Source organism: Phaseolus vulgaris, chromosome 10, assembly GCF_051622355.1.
Source record: "Phaseolus vulgaris cultivar YP4 chromosome 10, ASM5162235v1, whole genome shotgun sequence".
Taxonomy (NCBI): domain Eukaryota; kingdom Viridiplantae; phylum Streptophyta; class Magnoliopsida; order Fabales; family Fabaceae; genus Phaseolus; species Phaseolus vulgaris.
Window position 1 is genome coordinate 34,666,160 of NC_143507.1, and position 11,659 is coordinate 34,677,818.

At 37.7% G+C, this 11,659-nt stretch overlaps 1 protein-coding gene across 1 annotated transcript; it reads right to left on the reverse strand.

The window, feature by feature from the left end:
• Positions 1 to 8,626: 8,626 nt before the first annotated feature.
• LOC137819327 (putative carboxylesterase 8) lies at positions 8,627 to 9,950 on the reverse strand. The gene has a single exon (XM_068623133.2). It carries the CDS (start codon positions 9,811 to 9,813, stop codon positions 8,815 to 8,817), a length of 999 nt encoding a protein of 332 aa, XP_068479234.1. The 5' UTR covers positions 9,814 to 9,950; the 3' UTR covers positions 8,627 to 8,814.
• Positions 9,951 to 11,659: the final 1,709 nt, after the last annotated feature.

Sequence of the window (11,659 nt, forward strand, 5' to 3'; positions counted from 1 at the left end):
AAAAAGCGGTTGATCCCATGTTCTTCCACCATCACAGGTTCTCTAAAGATTAATCTTTTCTCAATCCTCCAACAGAGCTAAACCAGATTGAACATGCGTCGATCTGATTCAACTGAAACTCACCAGTAAAGCATGCGTCTACTAGTTTAATCAATACCCACTTTGTTCCATGCGTATACTCCATGGGAATGCTTACCTCCTCTCCCTTGAATCATGCGCCCAAGAAATTAATTAGAACAATGCGAACTAACTAAGAAACCAAAGTTTAAGATAAGGAAGACTCTCAATCATGCGTTCAAGTACAACCTCTCACAAAAACTAGTTTTCCAGGAGATTAGACAATAAAAATAACTGCTATAGAGAATTAAAAATCAAAACTTTTATTGAACAAAACCTCAGAACTCAATGGGGAATTACAAAAGAATCAACCAAAAAGGTTTAGCCTTCCATGCGGAGGCAAAACAAAAGAATTACTAAGAAGAAAATAAACTAAGAAAACCCTATGAAGCTCTCTCTTTTCTCCTTGATGCTTGTGTCCTTTTATAGGCTTTTCTGCTCCAAGGATCTTGAGAGAATATTGTAGTGTATATTTTGTTAACCGTTTCCAAGTTTCTATCTTTCCATAATTCTTGTATTTTGCAGAAGATTTGCTTCCAATTCTGTTTCTGAGATATTGTAGATTTTATTTTCTCTTTCTTCTCCTCAGAATTTGTTTCCTGTTTTGGTTCAAGAAGCAACTTGGACTTTTGCATATTTGGCCCATTCACAAAGGTAGATGCTTCCTCCGGATAATTTACTCTAAAAACACAAAATTAACAATAATAATAGTTAAGGCCCAAATAAACCCAATTATAAGAATATTAATTAAAACAATGGATTTATTTATTATTATAGTCCAATAATCTATGAATTAGGCTAATGAGTGTGAATAAATATATGCTCATCAGTTATAAGATGTAGGTATTCGGCTAGAGCGAGATGCCAATGAGTATGCTTTTAGCATTAGTCAAGTTTCCTCATGTAGGCCATGTTGTCTTCTTTTAAGGTCGGATAGTAATAACTACTCAAATGATTTTATGCGATAGCGCTCGTCCCTCGATGTGGCTTCCACACATTTCTTCATGAAGTTTGACTAATACATGATCTACTTGTGAAGGGGTGAGACATTTAAGTAAAGGTCGAGAATAACCATGTCTAAAGAGATACTCATCTATCAAGGTAAAGTGGCAAGCGTTCTTCCTTTACTCCTTCGTTTTCTTAAGATTATTCGGTACTACTCTGTTTTCTAAGTATTATATGTCATCCATGTGTCATCTCCTGTTTTTTATAACACCAAGACTTGCTCACCTCGAGTTCGCTGATTGTCACTTTAGGAACTTTCAATGTCTCTTGGATTACTGATCGGTAATTCCCATGCTTCGAGAATTTTTATCCCTAGATACATGAAAAAGTTCAAAAAAAATAAATAATTCTGATAAGGATTTGACATACCTCAGATATCGAGTTAAGTGAGGATCCTTGGCCTGAAATTCACTAGAGACTTGTCCTGTGACCAATTGTGAATCACTTTTTGCCATAAGACTCTAAATGCTAATCTTTTTAGCCAAAAGCAACTCTATTATTAAAGTTTCATACTCTGCTTGGTTATTACTCACCTTGAAGGAGAATTAGAGTGATTGCTCGATAAGGACCCCATGAGGTCCCTCTAGAATTATACATTCATTGTTGCCTTTCAAATTAGTCACATTATCCACTGATAAAATCCATTTTGACCCTTCTGCTTGGTATCATTGGAGGGAAAGTTGAGTTCTCGCTACAAAGTCCTCCAATATATGACTCTTGATAGGCCCTTAGGGTTTACATTATAAGTTGATTTATGACAACTCAATGGACCATTTTATCATTCTACTTGCAATATCTGGTTTGTTGAGCACCTTTTTTATCGAGAGATTGGACATAACCACAACCGTATAACTTTGGAAATAGTGTCGAAGTCCTTGCTGACAAAATAAATCAACCTTTGTCTTACTTCAACTTCCTGCATAAGGGTCGAGTTAATTGTTTGGTCAGTCACTATGACATTTTGTTAGAGTAGCCTATCAACTACCTGTTTACTAAGAATGAGAGTGTTGGATAAGTATTTTGAAAAACCCTCTTAACATTCTTCTATCCACACAAAACAGTCATTTTCTAAAGACAATAATGACGTTGATGTGAAATTCAATGTCACATAAGTACAAAATTGTCCTGCTATGCAACAAAGAAGAAACATTATCCAACATGATGGTCTTCTCACCCACAGGGAGGTGGAAAGTGTTGGTGTCATAGTGTTACCTCTCCACAAAGACTGAAATGAGACCTTTATCATTGGTCTCATAACTAATGTTGCACAGTGGCAACAACCCAATGTTAAGCACTATAGGCTCAATTTGGGGATGAGAGATCTCAAACTTACCTAATTTATGTTTGTACAAGACCAACTTCAATTTGCTTTGATCCTCACCCTCCCAAAGTCGTAAGACGACGTGGTCAACATTGTTGAACACAAGGCTTTGATGACTCCGAATCTGTGAAGAAGCTTGGATGTTGTGTTGTTGGTGTTAGAGTTTAGTTTTAAGGTGTTTAGAATTTGTAAGTTTCACTCTTGAACAATATCTTAGGTAGAGCAATCTTGTTTTGAAAAAGAAAATGAGTTTTTCAAAGCTAACTGATAAATGTTGAAGATGGGAAGCTTTGATGTATCCAATTCTCATAGAACCTGAAGTTGTGCTGCTTTTTAGGCTTAGGTTTAGTTATGGGGTTTAGAATCTTTGTAAGATCAGTCCTTGATTCCTACACAAACCTTGTTTCAATCTGTTTTAAAGAACTAAGTGTTTTTCCATGCAAAGGAAAAAACAACCGATTAAAGTTTGGAGACAATCGATTGTTTGCCACTTAGCTGGCAAAGGAATTTTGAAATTGTTTTTTGAATCAGTTGTGTAACTGCTGAAACCATTCAACCGGTTAAATCGTAGTTTCAACCTATTAAATGTGAGTTTTCATAACAGTATTTTGAAAACCTGTTTTAACTATTCAGTATTTCAAATCTACCTTGAACAGTAGCTTTTAAAAGGTTATAAATATTGCCTTCTTTCAAAAGTTTAATATAAAAGTTTTACACTTTGATTTGAGATAAAAAGAGAGATTACAAACTGTTTGTGAAAGAAGTTTTCCAAGTTTAGCAAGATTGCCATTGAGCTTTGTTGTGATTCAAGAACTGATCATAAAGCTTCTGGTTTACTATAATTCCAAGTGTTTTCTACCCTTTCTTAGTTTCTTGTAATTGAATTCTGATACTGTATAAGTGTATGTAAAATCCTGTAAAGTCAGTGTGATTCTGGCTTGAGGTGTGTGCTGGTGCAAAGAGAATGAGTAGGCTTTGTGGGATTCAAAGTCACCTCCTTATGGTGTGGTTTTTGTAATTTGTGATTGGTTACTTAGTGGAATACTCAGTGGTTTGAGTGAGGACTGGATGTAGCTCAGGGATTGAGTGAACCAGTATAAACCTTGTGTGTAAATCTTTCTTTCTCTCATCACTCTATTTGTTTGATATTTTCGCTGCTATAAACAACCGATTAAATCGTGCTTTTAACCGGTTGAATTACTGATATTTGTTTCTGTGAGTTTGATTGATTGGCTTTCTGAAATTCTTATCTGAGTTGATTTTTAAGAATTCATGCTAAAGAAAGTATTTGAGAAAATCTTTTATAAACAATTCACCTCCTCCTCCCCCATTTAAGCCATCAATTCTAACAATAAACAACCGGTTGTTTTCACGGTTTAATCGCTTGTTTTACACATAGCCTGTTTGAAGAGTTTTTCAACTAACTTTGACTTGGTTGACCAATAGACTTAACTAATTCAACCGGTTATTTCGAGTTTTCAACCGATTAATTTTTGAATCTTTAACAGTTTTTCAAAAACCAGTAAAACCTATTTCTCTTGGCTTTTCAAACTGTTTTTGGCTCGTGATCACCTGACTAAAATGGTCAAATCTAATAGCTATAAAAAGAGGTTTCCCTCCTCATTTCAAAACACAGAAAAAGATTTACAAATCTGATTTGAGAAAGAGGTTTTCCAAAGAGTTATCAAGATTGCTTAAAGACTTTACTTATGCTCAATAAGTGTTTCTAGGAACTCAGTGATTCAGGTGTAATATGTTCCTAATCTTTACTTGTATTTGTTTACTCTGAAACATTTTGTACAACAATAAATTTGCTTTAGCAGTGGGTTGTGGTATTTGTGTGTGTTGTATAGCAAAGGGGGTAAGTGATCTTGGGTGAAAAGGTCACCTCCTTGTGGGTGTGTTTGAATTGTAATTTGTTGTTGATTGCTAGTGGAATATAAACTGTTTGATATTTGCTTTGCTGTCATAAACAACCGGTTATTTCGCACTTTCAACCGATTGATATTTGTGCTTTATAAACTGTTTGATACGTGTTCTTATCTGTGTGCTATAAACAACTGGTTATATCGAAATCACAACCGGATGATTTTTTTGTTAACAGTTTTGAAAGTTCTTTTCTCTTGGCTTCTCTTATCTTTCTTTCTTTAATTCATTAAAGAACTTCATTCTTAGCCATTGTTTGCGAAAATCGTTGAAAAACAATTCACCCCCACCCCCCTTCTTGTTTTAGCCATTAATTCTTACAAACATAACTTACTAGCAAGGACATATCACGAGGGCAATAAACAAATCCTTTTTGCTCATGTGGTCCTCCTACAACTTTTGGCAACACATTCAAATTGGGTGCATGAGCAGTTTATTCCCTATCTCTTTTATTAAGTGGCATTGTCGGTCTCTGTCTAACTTAACTTCAACCTGAGATGAGCCATCTTTGGTCCTAACCATGTCTTTGCCAAACACCAAATCATTCAATTAGAATTAAAAAATAAATTAAAAATATATTTTTTGACATTCCGAATTGTACAATCTATAATGTATTAAAAACATTCTGAATAATCTAAAATATAAAAAAAAAAATCAAGTATATTTCGGATTGTACAATATAGAAACGTACTAGATCAACAATTCAAAAATCATACAATACAGTGAAAATGAAGAAAACACAAAAGTGAACCTATTGTAGACATGTCAACAACTATTCTTAGGAGGACAATGTTGGTCAAGGAAGGACTCTCACACAGAAGCACAATAAATGGAGAGGTACAACGACGACTGATCCTGCCTGTTGACCGGGACGCAAGAACCTTGCCTCGTCAAACCTGGATCGACCTCTGCGCCGCGTTAACCTCCGTCCTTCACTGTGATTCACCTCAAGAACCTGCAAAAGACAGAACGGCGCCGCTGCGGCCAATCACGCTCCGACGCCCAAGTCAGCGACTGAACCACCAAATACTAAGAGAAAACTTAAGGACTCTAAGGAACCGTGCAAAATTCTCTCTCAGCGTACTCAAGTTCTCGCAAGCGTAAAGAAGTAATCTAAACGTGCGTACCTCAGAAGTTCGTTAGAATCTCTTTATATACCTGTGCACTTTCTCTCTCCTGACAGTTACACATCTGGACACGTGGCTCGCATCCAGCTGTACACGTGTCACCATCTGGAGCATCCTTGACTTGGGCGCCACTTCTTACTCTTCAGGCTTTTGGCTAAGTTACTTACGCATGGAACAACTCAGCGCATAGCTGCCTTGGAGCGTGATCTCTTCTGAGTGGCGAGTTCGGGTGCCTTTGATGAGATTCCACTAGCCATATAGAGAAAGGTTCTTGACCTTCTTAGGAATCACCTTGAGTTGGACGTAATAGAGGCACTTTTCTTAGAGTTGGATCATTGTTCTAAGACAAGAACTCACCAAAAACTAGTACCAAATCCCAAACTCATTGGATGAACCAATTTTAGTCAAATTGAACCGAACAAAAGAGGTGAAATTAAAAGGAACCGAACAGAAATGATTAAGCACACAAATGAACCGAACAGAATTGAAATTAAAAGGCAAGAACAGAAACAATAGGTGCTGGAAAAAACAGAAAAACCGAACCAAAATACTCAAGAACACAAGACAACAAAAGCAATTGAAAGAGAAGGAAGGAAGGAGAAGAGAGTGCTCATGAAGATGGAAGAATGTTGGATGATATCGCCACTAGAAGTGTGGAATGCTCCTAGATAAGAGTGATGCCGCCACTTGAGGACTCCATTGATCCATCAAGATAAGACTAGAGAAGAAGGCTCCAAAAGCACTCCAAAATTCACTCAAAATTTGAGTAGAGTTTTCTTAGATTAATTCCAATCTGAATTTTACAAAGGAAGCACCTCTATTTATAGCCTAAGGTGCTGAAAAATAGGTGGGAAATTTCAAATAAACTCATTTGAAATTCCCACAAAAAACAAGTCACATGGGAGGTGTGACCTTTTTCTACTATGACACCTCCCAAAAACTACACCTACACCACTCTCCTAAGTCACATGGACAATGTGACTTTATTTTACATTTTCACACACCTTTATTTAATAACCACACCTCCTAAAACTATACAAGAGTATTTCAAAGCTTGGCCTTGCCCCTCATGGGATGGACTTGGGCTCTTTGGGCTTTGGCCTTCTTGGGCTTGGGCTTGGGCTTTGGGCTTGGGCCTCATCTTTATTTTATGTCTTCTTTTAATTTTGAGAAGACTAGAAGGAAGAACTTCAAATGGGAGGGTGGATGTCCTCTTCCTCCATTAATAAAAGCCTCCTTTATTTGATTCTCATCAGCCTTCATACACACCTTCCCTGTGGTCTCGCCGGCCGCCTTCATGATCTACTTTACTTGCTTCACCGTGTATGTTCAGGTAAGCTGCTTCCCGACCTCGTCCTCTGGCTAGCTAGGAAATGACCATCTGACTTCGTCATCCCTGCTCAACACGCCTACATAATAGCTCGCTGCCACGTCATCACTTCCGACTACCAGGACGGTACAACGACTAAGAAAGAAGAAAAGTGGGAGACAAGTGAAAGTAGAGTTGTATATAAATTGATATGGGGCTATTTTGGCCATTTCACAACCCCATAAGGGTGCTCATTCAAATGATGGGGGTGTAGAATGAGAAGCCCCATCACATTCGGATCTCATGCATAACCGGGTCCAATATCTTACTTGGCTCTCATGTATCTGATTTCCTATCAAACCGGTTCATACGGCTTGCTGAACCGATTTTTATAACTTTGCTTTCGTGGACAAGTAAAGTTGCAGAAAAAAAGAGAATAATGAAAGAAAAAAATATGTAAAAATGGTCACATCAATTAAATAAATGAAGAATACGGTATTAGCTTAGAGCACTTTTCTATTTCATACTTCCTTTTTCACTTCAACCTGTTTATACAACAGTGGAAGGATAAATTATAATGTTAGTTAAACTAATAAAAAAACTAAAGATTGAGAACATTTTAAATATCATTAAATATCTATTTTATTTTATTATAAATTGTAATATTTGATTTTTAATAAATAGTTATGGATGCATCTTGTTTTCTAAAGTACATCGTATTTAATCCTGTTTATAATTTAAGGTTTTTAAAGTGACAATAAATTGGTGAAAAATTCGCGTAAGTTATTAATGTATCATAAACTTTTGTCACTAGAAAACGTTTTGATGATTTAAAAAATATTTATAAACTATGATCTTATCTCTAACTTCTCTATTGAAAATGTATAAAGAATCAATATAAACGTAATTGTAATCTTTTGACATATTTAAAAAATAATTAAATTTTTTTATTTATATTTCTAAAAATAGAATAACCAAGATTTTACTATTTATCAGTATATATTGTTCCAAAAGAGAAAAAATAGTGCCTCAAATTTAGTCGTTTCCTCTCAACTGTCTTAATTATGACAACAACAAACCTCATCAACTTTCTTGTCTACATCAATTCACATATTAATTTGTGTAGGAAAAAATTGTCCTCTTAAAGCATGAAAGAACCTAACTCCATGTTTTCCTTAAAAAAAAAAATTGTTACTGTTCTTACCTGGAGAAGATCAGTTGAATTTTTTAGATCATCACCGGATTTTATTTTTGCAAGTTTCGTAAATAAACTTCAAGTAAAATAAAGGTTTAATAAAAAATTATTTCACATTCAAGTTAGTAAAAACATAAAAAGATAAAGATAGTATATAAAATGAGTATAGTGTAAAATATGAAATGAGTTCACTTACTCTTACTTTGTGATAGTCTATTTTCAAGTATTTGTGAGTCTGGACAATTGTTATTGATTTTCAATAATCTTTACCCTGGAACATAATTAGTTTTAATATGTAATAAAATAAGGGTATTTATGTTAACAAATCAAAATATTTATGCAAATTAAGGTTATTGTTGGTGATAAATATTTTAACTGGTATCTCAGATATTTTGGTTAATTAGTAATTGTGAATCGAGAATTTCACCCCTATTCTTTTTAGTCTTACGTCTCGAATTTATTATGATTTGGGCTGCACGTCCGATATAGACAAGGACGATATCTATATCTGGATCGGAACGTACAATTACCATATCTATTTCTTTTTTCTTTAACCCTCCCAACCAAAAACTGATCAAAACAAAATTTTTGAAGGATTGAGAATAAAGGATTGACAAGTGCAAAAATTAAGCAAAACCATATATATATAAAAGCATATTCTCGTTAAGAAACCCTTCATTTTTGGGCACACTAAGCATATTCTCGTTAAGAAAGCCTTCATTTTTGGGCACATTATTCCCATCTTTGAGTACATTTAGCATACAAAGGAAGGACAAGAAACATAAGAAAGTAAGAAAAAAGTGGTGAAAAAGAGTCACAGAGAGGACTGAGAAATAACAGAGAGAATGAAGTTCTTAATATTTTGAGTCAATGCGAGGGCCTTAGCCTGGTCAAAGATCTCCACACCGTGGTACCCGTCCTCCACGAACCGCTTCTCCACGCGCACGCCACGCGCCTCCAAAATCTTCACAAACTCCTTCTGCTTGTCCACCAAGGGATCTCCACCGTACCCGTTAATGAAGCACGCTGGCAGCTGTCCGATCTTGTCGGCATGAGCGGCCTCTGCCGCCGTCGGATTGCAGTACACGTGGTCGCGATCCGCGCCCTCAGGGAGTGAGAGGGCCCACATGAGGTCGTTAGCGGGTAACGGCAAGATACGATCGTCAACGAGACGGAGTTCGGAGTCGGAGCGGTGGGACCCACTAAAATAGGGAATGTTCATCACGATGCCCTGGATTTTAAGAGGAGAGAGATCGCGGTCGAGTGCACGGAGCGCTGCGAAGTAGGCGATGTTTCCCCCGGCGCTGCTTCCCATGAGGAAGCACTTGGTGAAGTCAACGTGGTCGCGGAGCCATGGATGGGCCTGATCCGGGTCACGGGCCTGGGCCTGGGCCCAGAGGAGGGCGTCGAGGGCATCGTCGTAGGCGGCCGGGAGGCGGTGTTCGGGGCAGAGGCGGTAGTCCACGGAGGCGATGACGGCTGGAAGGGAGGCGGCGAGGGTAGCGCAGGAGCGGTGGAAGATGAGGGAGGAGGGGTGGTAGAGGATGAATCCGCCGCCGTGGAAGTAGAGGAGGAGGGGGAGTTTTTCGGCGGGGGGAGGGTGCGGGAGAAAGAGGCGGAGGGAGGTGTTGGCGGCGGCGTTGAGGGGGATGTCGACGGAAAGAGAGGGTTCGGAAATGGGGGGTGTCGGGGAAGGAGGAACCATCGGAAAGACGTAGGTTCGGGTGAGGGAACCGCCTGGGTTGATTTTGATTTTGAGGAACTCGAAAGGATCCATGGCGGATGAAGAAATGGGTGGTGGTGGTTCTGACATGGTTTGTTGTGTGGACAAAAGTGTTTATGCGAAGAAGAAAAAGTGGAAGAGGAAGGTGACTGACATGAATGTTGGTTGTGTGAACTGAACTGAAACACTGTGGTTGTTGTTGTTTTATTGCATGGTTAAGATTCTTCTCAATGAACTTGTCATGGGCCATGCATCTCTTAGCCACGTGAATTCATCATAATAATCTTCACTATAATAATCTAAATAATATCAATTAAAATGTAATATTTTCCACTCGCATATTTTATCCATCCCACACCTTAGAATTATGGTTAAATGTACTTTTTTTTTATCTTATTTCTTTTTACAATATATTCTATTTCATAATATTTTTAATTTGATTTTATTATTTTAAAAATGCAATAATATAATTTATTTTATTTTATCAAATTTATAATTAGAATGTTAGTATAATTGTCTCGTACTATTTATTAACAAGTTAACTTTTATCATGATGTGGTATTTTGGGTAGAGAACTGAGGAAAATCATGGAACGTGGAGAGTAGTATTAGATTATAGATTCTAAGTATGGATTATGGAGGAGATTAAATTGAGCTAAAAGAACTAGAAATGAGATAGTATTATGAAGAGACTTAAGGAAAGTGTGTGGAGAGAATAACACTTAACAATTTTTTTTAGTGAAAATTAGAATTGGCAACAAAGCTAGCTTCTCGATAATGCATTGAGTATAAAGGTACTACTTAAAGTCAAATTTCCTAGATTGTATTAAGTTTCAGAGGGTAAGTGATGTGAGTTGATTTTACATGTTTTTTTTTTAAGGTGATACTTAATGAGAGGATGAACACGCCACTATGATGGTGGATTCTCCAAGATAAGTGTAGAGGGTCGTCTGGGGACTCCTGTACTAGGTACTTTCACTCATCTGTGAGGTGGCGAAGAATCAGGAATGAAGTGAAGGGTGTTACAGTGGGGGATCAATGGTGTGAGGAGCCAAGTACAGTGCGTCTAGAGGCGAAGAACCTTTTCGAGGCAAGGTTCAAAGCAACAAAGGACTTTGGGGTAAGACTGGACGGAGTTGATTTTAAGACTATTAATGTGTCTGAAAATGACAGCCTTCTTGCCAATTTCACTGAGGAAGAGATTAGGGATGCTGTGTGGCAATGTGAAGGCTCAAAGAGCCCAGGACCAGATGGATTCAATTTCAATTTTCTTAAGCACAGTTGGGAGACTATAAAAGATGATATTGTGGGAGCGCTGGCTTTATTCCATGAGACTGGGAGTCTCCCAAAGGGGTGTAATGCATCCTTCATTGCTCTTGTCCCGAAAGTTAGAGACCCTATAAAGCTTGAACAGTATTGACCCATCTCACTGGTAGGAGCCATATACAAAATCATCTCGAAGGTACTGGCAAGAAGATTGAAGAAGGTGTTGCCCTCTGTTATTGACGAAAGCCAATCCGCTTTCTTAAAGGGCAGAGGGATTCTGGATAGCGTGCTTATGGCTAATGAAGTGATAGAGGAACTTAAGAGGAAGGGGAGAAGCGAGTTATGTCTAAAACTGGACTTTGAGAAAGCATATGACTCGATAAGGTGGGACTTTCTCTATGATATTCTTCACAGGATGGGTTTTAACAATAAGTGGATCGTGTGGATCTGAGGTTGCTTGGAATCTGCCACAGTATCAGTGCTAGTCAATGGGTGTCCGACGGAGGAATTTAAGCCTTCAAGGGGGTGGAGACAAGGTGACCCCCTTGCACCTTTCCTTTTCCTAGTAGTTGCAAAAGGACTGTCTGGGCTAGTGAGACAAGCTATGCAGAGCAAACTTCTAACAGGCCTCAAGATAGGCAAGAATGAGCTAGAGGTGTGCATTCTCCAGT